This window comes from Numenius arquata, chromosome 13, assembly GCF_964106895.1.
Source record: "Numenius arquata chromosome 13, bNumArq3.hap1.1, whole genome shotgun sequence".
In the NCBI taxonomy this organism is placed as follows: domain Eukaryota; kingdom Metazoa; phylum Chordata; class Aves; order Charadriiformes; family Scolopacidae; genus Numenius; species Numenius arquata.
In genome coordinates this window covers 20,340,493-20,360,116 of record NC_133588.1, presented here as the reverse complement: position 1 = coordinate 20,360,116, position 19,624 = coordinate 20,340,493, and the positions used below count along the sequence as shown (strand labels likewise).

General features: G+C 44.1%; 1 protein-coding gene across 3 annotated transcripts in view; it reads right to left on the bottom strand.

The window, feature by feature from the left end:
• Positions 1-19,624, bottom strand: part of PEPD (peptidase D) — a 111,783-nt gene that overhangs the window by 14,296 nt on the left and 77,863 nt on the right. For all 3 annotated transcript variants that reach the window (XM_074157927.1, XM_074157928.1, XM_074157929.1), the window contains 2 exons: positions 16,535-16,683; positions 4,762-4,946 (listed from right to left, as the gene is read on the bottom strand). In XM_074157927.1, coding sequence (XP_074014028.1) covers positions 4,762-4,946; positions 16,535-16,683 — 334 coding nt within the window. The remainder of the gene's footprint in view (positions 1-4,761; positions 4,947-16,534; positions 16,684-19,624) is intronic.

The window sequence follows — 19,624 nt, the reverse complement described above, 5'->3', positions numbered from 1 at the left end:
TGCTTTAAAATGAGGCCAATGACAAGTACCGTTTAAAATCTAATGGGCAGGTTTTCTTGTGACACACAGAAAGATACGCAGGAAATGGCCTTAAATGAAAGGGCTTTTTCTTTTGTGATTTTTTGATGCTAATATTAGTGGAAATTGCATAGCAAGCCTCCTAAAGCATACCCATGATACTTTTAATACCTTACTTTTACATACAACTGAAAGCAGAACTGTACTATTTTGGTTTTCTCTCCTGTTCAAAACCACACAAGCTCTGTTAGTCTCTGCTAAAATTCCAGGAAGATTTGGACAATCCCTCCTCTCCTGCCTCTGCTCAAGCCCCAAGCTCCCACAAACGCCCAGACTCCAGCATCTCTCCGCACAGGGAAAAGCTGCTGGGAACCCACCACCATTTTTCTGAGCAAAGAATAAGCCCTCTGGATTTCAGCGCTGCTCTGCGTGGAAACGCTGTAGAATGAAGTCCTCACCCATTAGGTTCTTGCCCTCGCTCCGCCTGCTCAGCGGCCCCGCAGCCACACGGCTCCGCCATGCAGGAGCTCGGAGACACAAAAAGAAAGCGGTTCAAGGGACACCGTCAAGTGGAAGCAGCGGATTTTTTCTCCTAACCTTTTCTGGAGGTGCCCAATCGCTTACAAGAACAAGACCTCGAGCCAAGACTGGTGCAAGGCCCCGTGACTACGGCTCTCCGAGCGCTGGCCGTACAGGTCCTGGGTGCGCAGGGCTGGAGAGAGGCTTTGCCAGGCTCTGACCAAGAAGAGCAATTTGCAGCACCGGGGCTCTACAGAACGGCTCTGGGCTTCCTGGTGAATTCACCTCATCCTCCGCTTCTTAAAGGAAAAGACATTAATGCATCATTTGCAATGCTAACCACGAAAAAATGAAATCTTCTGCTTCAGCATGAAGCAGGATACACAGGGAAAATAATTTTTGCCAGAACAAGAAAGGGAACAAGATGATTCCTGTGTTCTGGAGTAGGTTTGGTGACCCAAATCCCCCGACCGTCGTCCCAGAGCAGGTGCTCGGCTAGAGCCAGACGCAGCCTGTGGGGCTCCGGGAGCAGCAGCGACGTTCCCCAAGCGTGGAAGGACACGGGTAACTCCAGGATCAAAACAAACCTCTAACCTCAATTTGCTGATGCAGAACAGCCACGAAAGGATCAGCTTTCCATGAGAATAGAGAACTGAATTAAAACTTTAAACTAAAGTAAATCTTATAATTTTAAAAGACAAAACCAAATGAAACTCTTAATTCACAAGATGTTAAAATCACAGTAGTTATTAACCTAACTTAAATTAACTGCCTTATTATTATAGAAAGTCATCAAATGTACTTAGCATTCTTTAGAGCCTTGCAGTCAATTAATATAACATGAAATTGAATCAACTGGAGCATCTAGAGACGCAGAACCTAGATTTAAATGAAAGCTTCAGCCCCATCTACCTCAGGGTCTGAAAATTTGGGATCACCTACCACACCTTCTCCACTGCAACAGGCACAAACCCTCATTTATGTCCCAAATCGAATTTACCCAGAAACAAATGAGAGTGTGGGAAAACCATCTCCATGATTAAATTTTACAGCTGAAGCTAAAGCCCAGTGGAGTTTTCACCCTTTGAAGCTCGCTCTGCCTGACTGAGGGCCAGATTTTCTGAAGTGATTAGTACCACTGGGGCCGGATTTTCAGCGCTGCTCAAGCTGTAGTCAGACCCTTAAAAGCAGCAGCCGGATTTTCAAAGCCTTGCTTGACGCCCGGTTTCCCTGCGAGGAACACCACGGGAGAGCCAGCTCCCAAAGGAGTCCTCGGCTGCCGAGCACTTCGGAAAATCAGGACTTTTACTTACGTGCTTCCATGGGAAATGCTGCTGGTTATGGCCCGTCAAAAATCTTGCCCTAAACACAGTTGCTAAGCCGCGTTTGTTGCTGGCCAAAACCAATTACTCTTTATCAGGGCAAAAAAAAAAATGGCAGGGAAACGTTGTATTTTTCTAATATCCCAGAGTATCCTCTGCAGAAAATGTGCAAGTTTTTTTACAGTGTTTGTCAAAGAGGAAGAAAGTGCTTGTTCAATGCTGCATGTGAAAGCCGCTTACTGGAAAAGATGAAAACTTATTATTGCCAATTTTGAAAAAAGAAATCTTTGGCTACTAATGAATAACTAATCTAAGCTAACAATGTCTGGAAATAGTTTTTTTGGAACGCACAAAACTTTGTGATGGATAAAAATTAGGAAATTAAAGCTTATTGTATTATTCCAAATGTAACTGTTTACACTTGAGGAAAAATAATGGAATAATATCCACTTGGAAAGTTTTTATTTTTAAAAAATCCTTTGTAATACTCCCAGAAATTCCCTCGGCCAAAAGCAAATAACTTGCTTCTTAACCAGCTAGAAAAAAGAGCATGATACTACAGGCATGGGCTCAGCGTACAACACACAAACGGCCTTGTGAAATTCTTTGTGGCAATCTCGCTGGCTGGTAAACACGTCAAACGCACCGAAACCCACTCCACGGCACACGGGATGTCTTCAGAACGCGCTTTCCCATGAAACAACGAGCCTTAGATAAAAAAATCTTCTCCCATTTAATGCAGGCACGTCACAGAGGTGCCCAGTTGCTCAGGTTTAGATTTACCTGGGGAAAGCCCCCTGCTCTGGAGCCCTCTGGTGCCCTCCTGGCACCACCGTCCCTCCGGTTGGAGCCTCAGGCCCAGCGACAGCCTAACGAAGTTCACCCCACCAACAGCCTAACGAAGCTCACCCCACCAACAGCCTAACGAAGCTCACCCCACCAACAGCCTAACGAAGCTCAGCCCATCAACGGGCTTCTGATGGGGGGTTTCCCCCACTGGGTGCCCTGACCCCTGGGTATCTCACCTTGGCCAAACCACCCAACGTGCTTCCCCCTGTTCAGGAAACTTGTTATTTAGGACTGGATTTTGAAAGTAAATTAGCCAGGGAAACATTCCTAATGTAAGAATGCAGCTGCATGTCTACACAAACAAATAATTTTAATTTTTGCAAGTATAAAACTCTCTATCTGCACAGAGCTCGGGTATTTTTACACACGTTAAGTATGAAAGTGGAGAGCCCAAGTCATTTGACAATATAATCCTTATTTCCATTTTTATCTATAAGAGCTCACTCTTTCAAAACTGTGGATAGATCAGTCTGCTTTCAGAAAAATGACCCTTAAATTCTGTAATATCCCAGATCATTAACAGTTACACATTTGCTCATATGTAAATAAAATTTAGTTTCAAAAGTTGATTCTGTAGCTCATGCTCCACTCTGCTGAGACCTGCCGAGAGATGGAAGGTATATACGGTCTGCTGCTCTATAGCCCCCCAAAACCAGGTCTAGAAATCTCCCTTGAAATTAAGAAACTTGCTCTAACCTTCAGAGCACAGTTTCCAAGTCCAAACCAAGCACGGTACTTCTCACTCTCACAATTCTTCTCACTTGTTCCTAAATTGTAGTTATGTCTGTCCCCTAACAGACCTGCTCCAGTTCACGTAATCGCGTCAGGTAACGGAGAGACCTTCTGATCAGACAGGGGTGCTTTTCATTTCTGTTTCATTTTTATTGCATATAAGTTTGTTAGCTGATGCCAATACATTGTCATCACAGCACTGTGTCTCAACAACGATTATATTGTGACCACAATGAATACCCTCAAATGTCATATACTGCTTCTTCCCAGCCTGCACAAGCGATCCCAGCACCAGCAGCTGTTACGCTGCCTGCTCCACCAACACGAACCAGCTCCAAAATATGCTCAAACCTTACCCAAGAAGTTCTTAGTTTCCTCTTCAGGTTCTTGTAGAAGAACATCTTACATAAGAGAGAAGGCAAATGATGCATTTTCATACTGTGTCATTGAAAACCCTTAAACAGCCTCAAATAACCAAAACATAACACAGAAAAGCCTTCTGAAATCTTTCTGAAGCCGCTGTAAACTTCCTGTCTTTATTAAAAACTTAAGTTCAGATCCCCTTAGAGATTTTTATTTTTTTTCTGTATCATTGCAAACATCTTACCATTCATTGGCTTACAGAATTTTACCCATTCTGCTTTCAGACCACAGTCGTGAGCCGTTATGTTAATTCCAGGAAAAAGGTACTCATTCTCCATTTTCTGCAGAAACTGGCAACACAAGAGGTTACGCTTTCACGTGTGCAAAGACTGGGAGACCTGATGGATTTTTTTTCTTTCTATTCTCATTGCAGGACAACACATCTACACTGGTGCCTGTGTTGGCACCTGAGATCAAAGCTGAAGACAGGAACATGAGCCAGCTTGTTTCCATATGACAAAGCCATGGGGATTTACCAGCCCAGGGGCAGCAGTGGGCTCCCACAGCTGGCCCACATCTGGGATGTATCAAGGGAGTCTTCCCTGGACAGGTTCTGAGGCAGACTGAGACACAGCACAGGGTATGCTTGGGTGATACCTGTTACAGTGGGGACTCGAGGAGGAACAACACAACGCATATAGAAACTGAGCAGATTAAGAATGACCAAAAGGCGGCATCAGTCGACTTCTCCCCATAAGTGATTTCTGTTTCAATGAACTAACAGATTCCCTTAAACTAAACTGCATAAAATATCACGTCCAGAAAAGGACACACTTAAATGCCCATCAGCCCACCTCTGAGAAGATGCAACTGGCTGATCACGCATGGAGTGAGAGAAATGCTGATGGAATGGAGAGGGGTTAATGTTCAAGGCAGCTGAGAATGGACTAACACTAACCTCTGGGTAGCCTCCAACGTCATGCACATCGATTCCAAGTAGATGTCCAAGTCCGTGTGGCATAAATATTGCACCCAGATGAACCTTCACCATGTCATCTACATTGCCTTTCAGGATGCCAATTTTAGTCAGCTCCTCCAGATGGACTCTGTCAGCCAGACGGTGCATATCAGGCCAGGCGACCCCTTGGAGAGCAGAAACGAGCAGCTGAGTTAACGATTGCTACAAGTTTTTAAAAACGACTTTCAAAAAGCAGATGTAACACATGTGCCCTTTGTTTATAAAAAAACAAAGGTGGAAAGAGCAACTACATTAGCACAAAAATATTTTAAACAAGACAAAATCATCTTAACGTGCATGTGAAGCACAGAAACCCACAAAGGAGAAACAGCAGCACCTTGTAATGCAGAGCCACGGGAGGGAATGCTGAGACACCCTATCTAACCACGGCTGGGCACGGGCACACGCATCAGTGAGTTCCCCGAAAGGGTGTCAACGGTAAAATGCAGTTATTTAAAATGCAGAGCATAAAATATGACTATCCTGTTATTTTCAGTAACGATCATCACATTTAGAACATTTGAGATGGACAGTACTTTTCTATGTACGTAGAAGATTTAAAGCCCACATCTTTCTGGCAAAGACACTCTCCAGAAATTAATGATTCCCTTGTGTTAATGGGCTGCGTAAAACACAAGTCCTCTACTTCACGTACTAAAACAGCATTACAAAATACTGTTGGTTGACTAGAGACAGAGTGCCAGGATACATTAGATTTCTATTATTTTGGTATAGGATGCAATTTTGTTTGACAAACTGCTGGGGGGAGGAGGGAGGAAGAAAGCAGCTCTTTTGTTAGTAACACAGTACTGTCTTAATTAGTTCACCATGGCTTTGAGTCATCATCAACAGAGCGGTTGCAGAGTCAAGACAACTAGGGCTAAGGTACAGTAGAAGAATATTTTCCTTGTTCAATTTTGGCATGATTAAACAAATGAAAACCCAGCAATTTTTAAGGCCAAAAACCCCATCAAGTTCCATTTGCTCTAATCCGGTGAAACATGCAGCTCTGGGGTCTTACGAACACTGATGTTCTATCATAATTACATTAGCACTTTTTGCTCAAAGTCCTGAGGCTTCAAAGCCTGAAATAGAATCATCCTATGGGAGTGCTCAAACAGAACTCCGTTGTCCCATATATGGCTCTGACAGAAAAGCCAGAGACCAACTGAAGAGCAAGTGGCTGCTCTGTCCTGTGCACCGTCCGCCCAGAAAGAGAAGCACCTCTATGCTCATTAGCACTGATTGGGAGGCAGCTCACTGTGCTGGGCTCCTTTTCCCCATGGGGGTCCCCAGAGACCCCCCTCCCAGCCCACAGCCCTGTCCCTGTGGGGCAGGCCCCCAGCCCAGGGGGTGCAGCACCAGCGATGCTCGCCTGCAGGACGCGTGAGCTCCTCCTGGTCAAAACACGCTACTTTGGGGTTTCCCCTCCTTTAAAAGGGAATTTAGATTTTTGCTTCAGAAAGAATTAATACAACTATAACCAGTTGTTCTTTGACAAGTGTGTTCAACGTAGTTATATTTTACAAGAATTTATCTTTTTACATTTTTGAACGTTGATTGTATGGCAACTGTCATTTCTCCAGATTCATCTTTTTCACAGCTCTCTCGCAATAGGCTCCAACCTACTGTGTGGCAAGCTGAAGTCATTACAGTCGATTGCACCAGTATTTTGGATGTCAACCTGGAAGCATTACTGAACCACAGTCGCCTTCCTGCTCGTTTTGTAGTTGTGTGAATACAGAATCCCTGTGTGTAACTCCCAGCTCAGTCCTGCACTTTGCAGTCAACTCTAACTGCTCTCAAAGTCTTTAATATTCTTTCTGGGGAGCCTAGATGTTCTGTTGAGATCTCTCCATCATTTCTTAGCTGAGTATTACTACGAGTCTTCTGTTTTCATCCCCAGTGCCTGCAAAGCCACGTGTAAGGTCTGATCCTGGTCAAGCATTTGATGCCTCATCCTCTTGATATAAACGATGGAGCATACTTGAAGAGCAAAAGTCCTCAAATTCTGCCAATCTAATTTTCCTATGTACATAGTAAATTTCCAATAATTGCGAAAAGAAGCAAAGGGAGGAAAAATTAACTACCCCAGCTAACTTGACTAGGAAAGCCATGAACGGAATGTTTTGGTTCTCTCACATGGTGTGCAACAGACATAGTACTTAGAGACATGGGTTAGTGATGGTTTTTGTCAGTGTTGGGTTGATGGCTGGACTAGATGATCTGAAAGGTCCCTTCCAACCTCGACGATTCTATGAATTCAACAACCCGGCCATGCCAGGAGGACCGGAGCGAGGAATCCCTGTGGTCTGTATTCTGTTGAGCTGTCTGCCTGCACATCTGTGTGTGCAAAGCTTCAGCACGATGAACCAAAGACAGCAGTACTAAAGAAGCCTCAGTGCAGGCAGCCAGGGAACAACCTGCCCATCAGGACAGCATTTGCAGACGTGAAGAAAAAACCACCAACTAAACCATGCAGAATAAACAACATTTTCTACAACACATCCTTGAATCTTGGGGGCTACTTGACATTCAGGCACTTCACTCTTTTGGATTAATGGTAGAGAGCTCCGTCACCCGCCGCAGTCTGACGCAGCAGAAGTCAAACACCATATTAGCATTCTTGTAGCAACAAAAAGCAGTTAAAACACAACTGAAACCCACAACAAAACAACTTGCACCCAAGCGGCTCCAACATCAGTTGTGTGAGTTACTGCAACGGCCGGCTGTTTTGCAGCCCCAGGCTGCACTAACCCCCCCCACCGATCACCCACCAGGACGCTTTACTTATTCAGGACTGTAATTTTCAAGCTTTAGTGAACTTTATCATAGTTGCAGACACGCTTTTTTGTAAAAAAGTTTATCACAGTTGCAGACGTGTTTTTTGTCTAAGAAGGTTAGTTCTGTTATTATCTTTAAACCAATTTATAAACCGATTATACTTCACTGACAGGTGAGGTTTGGAAAGGCAGATTGGAGGGTCCTTGGACTTTGACACCTTGTACCAAAATGAGTCTGCGCTCAGGAAAACCTGCTGATGGTGTGTCTGCTCCATCCTTAATTCTCTGCCAAACGAGATACCGGGGAACGCAGGTCACTGAACCAGCACCTGGCTCCCAGCAAAGCTGTTACCAGGGCTCATTAGGCTGCGGTTCGTTACCTGCCGTGCAGCGTGTGCTTGGGCCAGAGCCTGGGACAAAACCCACCTTCGACTGCAACCACAGCACTGGAGATGCCTTGGGATACGGAGTGAATGATACACAGCAACGAGCAGGCAGTGGATATGTCCGACAACGAGATGTGACAGATCACGGACTAATTGAACTATAGACAGAGGCTGTTAGTTCTCAGACACCAGGGGTTTGCAGACCTGTGAGCTGCTGTGTTTAAAAATGGCAAACTTAAAGCATTAAGTTTACTACAAGGGGTTTTTAAAAATTTATTCCCATCAACCTGAACGTTATCTGATATTCAAGTTACAAGTGGGACAGAAAAGAAAAAGAATAGGTATTGGTTTACTGCCTTGAAAATATTTCCTCTATAATTATCTGTTTGCCAAACCCACCAAATTTCAGATAAAACACCATGTTTTAGGGACTCAGAAACATCATAGAAGGATGTCTGTGACAATCTGTGATCTCTTTGGTGACACTGTTGATAGGGAAGACTTTTGATCCAAAAAAAAAGAAAAAAGAGAAATAAATGCTTCTAGAAATGCAGAAATCCAAAGCATTCCTAACATTGACTGAACATGTAATAGCTTTTTAAACAATAGAATTGAAAAGATTAATTGTTATAGATTATACTACAAACTATTCCTCAGTTGCTGTTAACTCACTGGTATTTTCATTCCAGTGATTATTTTCTGATGTTGCATTAGAAGCTATTCGAGAACATAAAGTAGAAACAGCACACAAAAGTAATTTAGAATCCCTGCGTGGTATTTAGCCACTTTGGTCGCAAAAAGCTCTGAAAAGGCCTAACAGGATTTTTTTGGCCGCTACTTCGGGTACTTTGTGGTTGTAATGTGACAATGATTAAACCACAAATGATTTAGCAGGGGTTTTTTGTTGTTGTAGGGTGGGGGTTTTTTGCCAGCACAGATGTCACAATCTTACTAAAAAAACATGAGTATGGCAAGGTTGTAGTAACTTCTCCCCGAATTGTGCTAAGGTTAAGCTACATTTAATCTCTGAGTGTCCACAGAGAAGGGCAAAAGGCCCGTGTCCCCTGGCAGTGCCACTGAAATGCAGACAGAACACGCAATCCCTGCCCAGCCAGCAACGCCCGGGAACAAAGTCTGCCAACACACAGGGACCCTACCAGACATAAAACAATAGGGCCTTAAAATTCCAATCAAACCCAGTTTAAAAAACAAACCAAAACACCAAGCTGGTGAGGGGTCTGGAGAACAAGTCATACGAGGAGAGGCTGAGGGAACTGGGCATGTTTGGTTTGGAGAAGAGGAGGCTGAGGGGAGACCTCATTGCCCTCTACAACTCCCTGAAAGGAGGGTGTAGAGAGGTGGGTGTTGGCCTCTTCTCCCAAGGGAATAATGACAGGAGCAGAGGATATGGTCTGAAGTTGGGGCAGGGGAGGTTTAGATTAGATATTAGGAAGAATTACTTTACTGAGAGGGTGGTCAGGCACTGGAACAGCCTGCCCAGGGAGGTGGTGGAGTCGCCATCCCTGGAGGTATTTAAGAAACGTGTAGACGTGGCACTTCAGGTGCCATCAATGCTCTAGTGCCCGAGATTGTTGGTTTGTGTCTGTGGCTGGGTGTGGGGTGTGGTTGGTTTTTTTGGGTTGGTTTTTTTTTTTTTGGTTGTTTTTTTTTTGTGGTTGGTCTTGATGATCTCAAAGGTCCCTTCCAAACATGAAGCTTCTGTGATTCTGTGATCTTTTAAATATTAAAACCAACTATTTCTTTCCTCTTCACTTGGGTGCTAGAGAAGAATCTGTTGTATCTCTGATTTTCAGGCTTTCCTTGTGGCCCCCTAGATGAAATACCCAGGAGATGCTCAGGTTTTGAGCTTGGTTCCTTGCAGCACCAGGTGAGGTGGGGTGTGATGGGGCGAGGAATTGGGGAGAGAAACCAAAATGCTGTGCTCAAACACCGAATGGAAGTTTCAAGTGGTAAACCCATCCTCCAGACCTGCACAGGATGATCTACAAGACATCAGAGACAACACCAAGGCAACAGTCTGCCATGGTAAAACCTTAAGAAAAGCAATTTGAACAGATGTAGAGGTGGAGCAAGAGGAGCATCGTTCCCCCTCTGGAAGGACGCAGCACTGGGACCGAGCAGCACCCTTGGACGCTGAATTTACTGCCTGCTCCTTACCAACGGGTGCGCGTTGAAAAGAGGAGGAAAAAGGCTGGGGGAAGGAGGGAAGCGCTTGGAGGGAGTGATTGCGGTGTGGAAACTTATCAGTCCCTGAGGCTTAGGAAAACCCTGTTTAGATAAGACTCAGGGCAAACAGCACAATCTGTATGGAGCAGGTTTGCGCTGACAGCTACAGCCGGTGCAGTGTCAAGAGCGAAGGGCTCCCGAACCTTGTACCTCGACTCCCATCACAGCCAGTAACGAGCGCGTTTCCTCGATACTGAGCGGGGAAAAAATCACTGCTCATCAGACCACGGAAAAACAGCTTATTCCCCCCACAGTCACTGTTAAAATCAGAATTGTACAATGTTACAGTATTACAACCTGCTACAATTAGGAAAAAAGCATTTTTTTTTTTTTAAAATAGCCTTAAACCAAAATACATTCACTAGAGAGGCTGCAGCCAACGTAGGCTCTAAGTCTGTGACGACTTCTAAATGTATTCGCTTTGCACAAGCAGCACCTTTGAAGAATCACCGAAAGCAGAGTTAAAATCCATGTGCTCAGGGGAGCTGGGAACCTGCAGGTCTGCCCCAAACCCCGGCAGAAACTGCCCCAGAAGGTTGTCCTGAGCCCTCCCCACGCGGGGACTGTGGGGCAGGACGGCCCAAATGTTCCAAAGGGCCTGGATTTATGCACTTGGAAATAACTCCGCGTTATTTTAGTCATGGCTGATGCTGTAACCATTTATACTGACAAACCCAGAATTACTGAGCACAGAAAGCCACACCACCTCCTCCAGGCCAGTCTCGGAGAGTTAGTACTCAAAGGGAAACTTCATTCTGAACATTAATGCTAGAGAGAAATACAGCCAACTCCATTCAGCAACGAGAGCGAGCAGACTACAAACAGCTTCTTAAAACATACATTGACAAGATTTACTTTCCAATCTGTCTTTAACACAATAACACATTCTTAACAGTAAGGGGGGAAAAAAAATCATACTGCAGTGCCGTTCAGCGGGATCAGTGAGTCTCAGGGATGGGCTACAACATGCCCTGAAAGCAGCTGTTCTTCAGAGGAATTGGTATAAAACCTTCAACTTCTGTCATTAATGTTTTATTTCTGAGAATAATTGTTTTGCTTCAGATATTACAGCAGATTAATAACGATCAGCAGCACTTTGCCTAAAATATGACGATCTGAATGGGAAAAATTCACACGGGCATTTGGAAATTATACAAACTGTAAAACAGATTGTGCTCCCACACCCTTTCCTGTGGTGACATTGTCAAAAGGTCCATTTTCTTTCTAAATGTTCATCAAAATTAGCTACTGCTTTTATACAGCACAACAGAGAAGCGTGCCCACATGGTGTTCCAGCAAGTACAACTCTGGGCTACACAAAATGAAACTCAAATGACTTGCACGCAAAAAACACCCCCCGCATGAGGATGAGAACCTTGTACTTAACTTGGAAGGAATAAATATTAGTAGCAGTTACAATTATTTTCTTTATGTCTAATAATTCTTAATCCTAGTTGAATACAGTGACAATTACTTTAAAGCTGCACTCAAAATAGTAGCAAACAAAAATAAATCTGAATTCTACAGAAGTTACAGAACTGTCATGGACAAAAAGCAGCAGTAATCTGTGAAGTTGCCAATTTTGAATTTGCATATGCTCCTAAGCACAACTCTGCTCAACTTAATACCAGAAACAACTGCCAGTAATATCATCTGCTATGTCAAATGCCGCAGCTATTAGTTTCTAATTAAACAGTTCTTTAATTATTTGGGTTATTCTAATCCCTGGTCTTAGTACTATCCTACCTGAGCTCAATTCTCCACTAGTCTTTTTTAGTTAGAGACATGTCACTAGAACACAGAACAGGGAATCATACCGCTACTTTGAATTCAAATCACAGCATTTTCTGTTGTATAGAACAGGTTATTTCTAAAGCCAGTACTTGTTCACCGACCCTCCCTCCTCCCGACAGCCTCGCTGAGAGCACCGGGCCTCAATATTTAGATACCACGCTGTTTTCAGGAGTACGCAGCAGCCAAAGCCTATGCTCTGCTGTACAGAAATACGGACCATTCACCCACTCTCAACTGCAAAATGCAAGACTGGACCTGGTGAGGCGCTGGCGCAGGGACAGAGAGGGACCATCAGCCACAGAGAACTTTTCTGTAGTTCAACCCAGACAGCTGCTGGCCCACGCTTGCTGGCTGTTTGCTCCAACCCTCTCCCCTCCGCCTCTTTACCTCAAAAGATCTCAGCTTTTGGGAACTACTTACTTTGTTGCACTTATTCAGCACCTACAGCAAAAGGGGACCCTTTCCTGGGAGGTTCTAAGGATGGGCTGATATCTACATGATTAATAAAAGGGTGTTCTATTTGCTTGACACGTGGGTTTACTTCTTTGCCTGCGATGTTTTTGCCTGTACTTGGTTTTGAAGTCTACTTGACTGTACTTTCTTGCTCAAACATTCTATGGCAATCCTGGCATCAATGAAATCTGCAACGGCTGATCTTTGATCCTGGAAGAAAGGATTTAAGAGCTTAAAGACCCATGTCCTTAGGTGAAACTTGAGTTCTGGGAAAGCTATAAAGGGTACGAATCTTCCAGCCCTAATATGGAAAAGCCTCCACCTTCCACTATCAAAGATATTAGTCCCGGGATGGAGATTTCCTTCAGGACGTTCCTCAACGGCATTTATCAGAAAAGCAAAGCCTGAAAGCCAGAGGTAACAGGATACTCACTCTCTTGGACAGCAGAAGGCAGGACCTGGGGATGTGCATATACCCCTGAGCATGAGCTCCAGCTTGATCTAATGCAGAGCCACAAAGCCCACAGGGAGACCCTACAGCAACGGCAGGGCCCCGGGGAGGAAAGGGCTCACACTGCGCATGAGCTGACGCAGGGAACAACAACTTCTGTGCGTATTTGGAACTATTTTTTATTTTTCGTTTCATTGAAACAAACAAACATCAATCAGCAAATATTCCCAGCTGCGCAGCTGATGTCTGAACGCAATTTCGGTTCAATGGGGACTTTGGATATACAAGGTTTTTAAATCATATAAATGCAGAGATAGGGAACTGAGTGGCTGCCAACTTGGCCTTACTCAACTGCTCCTTGGGAACAGTTTGCGAGACAAAGACATCTTTTTTTTTAACTGAAATTTAGGACAATAGACCTTACTGATCGAGGTGGTTTAATTTGTTCTCCTTCTCCCCCCAAATACTAATCTGTGTCACTTAGAGACTGAAAAAAGTTTTTCTGCTTTTTTTTTCAACATACACAAGTTTTGCAGTAGTACCAGGACTGCAAAGCACAACGAGCTCCATTCCCTCTCCTGTGACCTCCTACTACTCTACAGAGAAGACATGGAGGAATGTTCAGAGGTCCCAGTGTGCAATCACACAGGGATGAAAATGGAAAGTATGTGATTGCTCCAGTATTTAGCTCAATAATCTTAAAGACTCTGTTTATGATCTATTTAATCGCAAAGCTTAAAGATAAGCATTCTTCCTTTTTACTTCCTCTGAACACAGTAGCAGATTTAACATATTTGAGAAACTTTGATGTTTCTATAAATAGAAATTGTATATAGAAACTTTCTAGATGTAGAAACCATACTGTCCTCATCAACTAGGAATTAAATTTATAGAACTCTAAATTATTAAGATTCTCTAAGTGCTCAAGACAACAATCCAAATAAAAAAAACACCAAAAATCACTCAAGAGACTGGACATGGTACAAATCCACAGTTATTTGCTAAAGAACACAAACAGAAGCTACTCCACAGCCTCTTCCCAAAGAGTCCTGGACTGGCAGGTAGCAGCGACAGTTCAGCATCCCTACAGGAACAGAGGGACTCAAAGCTGGTTAAGTGTGAACACGCCTCATGCACAGGAACCAAAGTACATTGTTCCCTGTTGGCTCACGCAGCTCTACCTGCCCCAGAAAGAGCTGGAGCTGAGCCCACGGGCATCGATCCTCACCAGCGGCTCTTCTTCTTGCAACCACTGACATGTTCGTTTGCATGGTTCAGAACATGGAGTCATGGAGTGATTTAGGTTTCTTCAAATAGATTTATATTAATAACAAAGAGCAAACAATACTGGTCTCCTAGGTGTAAGGGATGACAAATGATGGTTAATAAAGCTCTTACATTGACATTGGATCTAACTTATGTGACTGGGAAAAAGAATGAACTGAGGCAGGATTTGGGAACAATGTGCCTGTGCCCTTTCAAGTTCTTCAGATCTTTCCACTACCCATAAACACGTCAGACTTGCTCACAAAAGGGTCTAATCCCTCCCATGCAGTCCAGGCTCTCAACTGCCACCAGGAGAGTTGTCTGCTGGAAGTTCTACAGACCTGGGAGCTGGGACCTCACACCCCATCATTAACTATTACACTGTTTAGCCTTGTGCCTACTGATGTGCTACACAATACTTCCCCTCCTCTTCCCACCCCCCCCCCCCAGTTTGCTTTTTTAACCCTGGACAATTAGAGGGGTGGGCGAGAGCTACACTAAAAGCAGTATTTTTATGGTTACAGCACCAAGGGCTCCAGAGTTAGACAATATCAGTTGATGGTGTCTGTGCGAGCCTTGCTTGGACCCTCGGTGCTGATGTGTTATGGTCCAGCCCTTTAGTTCCACAGCCATCTACTCCTTTGGATGGGGTGTCAATAGTAGCAAGGCCCTTTTGATGATGCCACCTTTTTCAGTCCCACAATAAAACTTTTAAAACCTCCTGGAGATTGTCAGTGACACTCACCGGAGGGACAGCCCCAGTGCTCTGTTTTGTAATGCAGGCAGTGGCTAAAAGACAGAAAACCTGATGCAAGCAGACCTGCAACATCCATGAAGTCACAGGACTCTACCCCGATCTGTAACTCAACAGGGTGTGAAAGGCCCCGGCTGCATTTGAACTGGTCCACACAACATGTGGTTAACCTGCTCTCTGTAGCCAGAAAATTCATGACTACTGTCCCATAAACAGCATAAATGCATTTGCACCACTCCTCTAAACAGGCGAGACAACTGAAGCCCAGCGAGAACAGAAAGTTCAGGCCCATCTTCTCCAGACATCCTGAATGATTTCTCTGTCCATGAATCTCCAACTCCCACAGCTAGTAAAGCAGCCTTGCAACTAATTTCGAGAAATAATTAGTATTGTCCTTATTTTCTGACACTGTAAATACAGTGTTAAGTAAAGTCAGGAAATCTCTACACCATCCTGAGCACAGCACCGTATCAGCTCTCAAGTTCTGAAGACAGTTTGCAACTTATTACTATTAAATACTGCCCAAAACACTACATGAAATTAAAGGTGGCACAGAAACACAAAGCAAACTCCGCAGAGGAACAGGAACAAGATTCTTCAGGGGAGAAAGAGCAAATGATGGAGAATGCACACTGTTAGTAAAATGGCAAAGTATCTCTTCTCATTTTGTGCACAAGCTCCAAGTGCTGTTGCTCCCTTCCAGGCTGCTGCTGCCAGCTCGCGTAACAGGAAAATTACGGATGTTGGGGCTGGCAATCCAGAAAGTCCACGCACTCCAGGCCCGGTGATTGAAAGCTAATACAGTAAGTTTAAAGGATAAGTGTGCTTTGTGCATTAAGCACATTTTTCTCAATGCTGTTCTATTAGGAATAATGAGAAATGCTCAAGTACCTTCACCAGTGGAACACTCAAAATCACAGCAGCAGTCAGCTCTAAAAGCATTTATTTGCTGCCCTGAAAGCAGAATCAGAGAAAAATAAGATTTTCGTCAAGCCAGGCAGCTGTTTCAGCTATGAAAACGTATACTTGATGAATTACCTTGTCTGCAAATTAGAGGCACCCAGAGAAGTACCCAATAGCCAGTGCTCTCTAAAGCTTTTTAAGGGTAATTGAGTATCCTCCCCAAAGACGCTCACCCCATCCTCCCCTGCAACACAACATTTCTATTGAGCTCACACGTGAAATACAGGAAATGCTCGAAACCAACCGAAGCACGACATGCGTGTTCCCTCAGACTCTGCCTTCAGCCTTTGGCATAAACTTCCTGAAAAGAGGGCTGCCAGTGTAAACACACAGCGGAGTAACAGCTGTCACCACGGGATTAAAAGAATTAAAAAAGTGGAAGATCAGAATACCTGTTTAATCTTACTAGTAATTGTTTATGTGTTGTTTCTTTAGAAGTGTTGTATGGCAAACGTGTGTCCTACCTCTACCCTCCATTGGGAGCTGTTTAAACACGGAAATTAATTTTGTCACCTTGCTCCTTTCCAGCACTTTCTAAAATCCAAACGTAATTGCCTTGACAGCCCGACTGCTGCCACTGAGCCCGTCAGTTCCTGCTGAGGTTATGGATCCGTACCTGGCTTGACGGCACTCATTACCGCCCGCGACGACCTCAGCACGGCCTCGTAGATGGCCCTCTGGTCAGGGGTGAACTTGCCATTGGCGGGGAAGGTGCAGGTGATGTCGGAGCCGTAGCAGTAATACTCTCCTCCCATGTCAAACAGGCTGAGAAGGAATCAGAGGGGAGAGAAATGAAAATTTAACTCCAAAGAAATGGTAGACCAGAAGACATTTCTCTTGCTCTGCACTTCAAAGCCATCTGCATTTCGGCAGTTTCCCATGTGATCACTGCTCAAATGTTGTTCCTGAGCAAAATGAGATGACAGCCCCTTGGAATCCCCTGGCAGAAGGGCATCTGCATTGCACAGGGCTTAGATGGACACCCTCGGGGGCTGCGCGGGTCCTGGACAGGAACACTGAGAGAACACGCGAAGGAAGAGAAAAAGCACACGAGGAGTCCACTTCAAGCTCTTCAGTTCCAATTTCTAGGACCTCTTCTCAGAAGAAAAAACATGTCTTTTTTTCCTTTCCTGAGAAATGCTAGCACCACACAGAGGGTCTAACCTCAAAACTTAACAGAGAAATGTTAATTAAATTATGGCCTTTTCTATTTAAGTGTCAGAACACATCCGATGGTTGAAATAAAACGTCCCCAATAAAGGCTGACTGCCACTGCTCACAACATAAACTTTCCTTTAAGACAAACTTGCCTAACAGGGATTAAAGAAACAAGGATTATGGGAAGATCCAACCAGAAAAGAACATTTAGTACAGTTTTCTGCATCAGAGGCAGAAGAGAAAAAAAAAAGTAGTTTCTTTTTTGGGGACAAAAAACCTGGTTTACCCCTTGAGAAGCACATTATTTTAGACATCAATCAGTAATTCATCCTGGATTGCTCAGCTGCCAGAAACCAATCTCCGAGAGGTGGGTCTGCACACCCTGGTGAGTGCCAGGTTAGACATCTGCAATACTGTGCTGCTAAAGCCTACCTGATAAGGCACTGCACTGGTTCCAGCAGGCTCAAAAATCAGCAAATAACCAAATAACCATTTGGACCAAACAATACTTGAGCAAATAACCCCCCCCCAGTTCATCATATACGGATTACAAGAAGGCACATTTTGCATCTAAGACTTTGGTCTCGACACACAGTATTTGTGTGACCTCCTGATTTCTTAGGTAATGAATCAGAGTTGAAATCTGCTAATTTCAGCCTTCTTCCAGCCACCTCAAACAACTGTATGAGACTCTTATCATCGTAAGAAATGTAATTTTCCTTCACTGTGTTTGAAAACCTTGGATTTTCTTCCTCTTGCTCCTGCTTCCCAGCAGGGTCAGTCAGACAGTGCAAGCAGAAGGAAGGCCACTCCACTGGGGCACCCTCTCTGCCATCGAGCCCTAATTACAGCAGTAATTAGGAAAACCATGCAGCGTAGCTCTGTCCCTACCAGCATACGAGCAAGGTAAAGTATAAGTTTACTGGGACTTGAGGAGCAAACCCCATGAGTTATCGTCACTGGGACTTGAGGAGTGAACCCCATGGGTTACAGGCACGGAACTGCCCAAGGCTCTTAGCTACAGGAGCAAACCCCTGAGGAGAACGCTACGTAGAAGACCGCAAAGTGACGTATGTACCCGCAGAGATAATACAAACACTATATACATTCCCTTAAATGTGAAATACAGTATGTTAAACCAGAAAGTTGCTAATTGAAAAAAGATACACAATAGACAGTAAATGTCAGACCCACAGGGTAAAAAAGCCCATGATTTGACACCACCACAGCAACTGTAACCCAGCCTAGCCAAACCTCAGGAGCAGAAACCCCATCAACACTGCCTAAGTTTTGATTTTATGGTTAGACTTGCTCCTAAAAATAACTAATGACACACAGAGAAAATCTAAGGATAGTTGCTGCAACTAGTTTTCCCTAAGAATGCTGTAGGAAGCTGCTACATTCTCTAATGCACCAACAAGATACAGATTTCAGATTAGTTATAAACCTTTCAACCCAGCCCAGACTGAGCCCTGTCAAAGTCACGCAGCGAGGTCCATGGTGCTTTGTGGGATCTGCAGCAGTTCTGTGGTCTAACTGCTGCATTTACAGGTGTAAGTGTCCACCCAGCAGGGTGACAGGAAAGCTGGAACCAACAACTCCCAGGCTCCCTGCCCAGGTCTACTGGAAGCTGGTCCATGTCTACTGGAAGTTGCCATGCTTTCTATATTCCATGCTTTCCATATTTTACCTGGAGAACTGTTACTCTGAACTTAACACAGGCAAAATTTCAGTTACATCTTTAACCTCCCAATAATCAGCATTTTCTCAACCCCATTCTTCACTGGGTGGTTTGTAAATAGTTTTTTGAGTTACAGGAACACTGAGTAATGGAACACAACTATCACCGAGCTGATGGTAGACCCAAACAAGGCTCCCAAGCTCAGAAGCACCATTTGTTCAGGTTTCTTGGCCTCCAGACAAGAGGAGACACAAGGGAAGATGATCTTTCAGATTCCAGCTCTAGCACAACCCACCATCCAGGCTGTACGACTCAGTGAAAGAGCATCCAAACCAAACTGTACCTTCGGGAGATATTTTGGCTCTTCTTGGGAATTCTCGTCCATTTAACTTCAGTTGGGAACATATCCATTAGCTAAAATGTTGCCCAAGACATGGAAATAGCCCAAATATTGTAGTTATCCTGAGGAAATAATGGGAGCCTGAGAAGATCCCAGTTTCACATCTTTGCTTGCCCCGCAAAATAAGTGGTGAAGCAAATTTAAGCCGAATAAAATGCATGTGAGCTACTATCTTCTCCTGCTGACTACCTGGAAAAAGTTTCTAGAAGCAGGTTCCTTAAATCCTGGTTCCTTAGAAAAAATAGATTTACTTTATCCTGAAATTAGATGGCAACTGCTAGTAAAAAAGATATTATTAATGTATTTTAGTCCATTCTCAATTGCATGGACAAAATTACCTGTCTGATAATGCAGTCTTACAAGGGTCATGTACAGAAACAACTACTTCATGTTAATTGGGCTGTACCAAATGTAGCAGCATTTAATTAAAAAATTAAATGGACAAATGCAAACAGGCCTTACAGGCA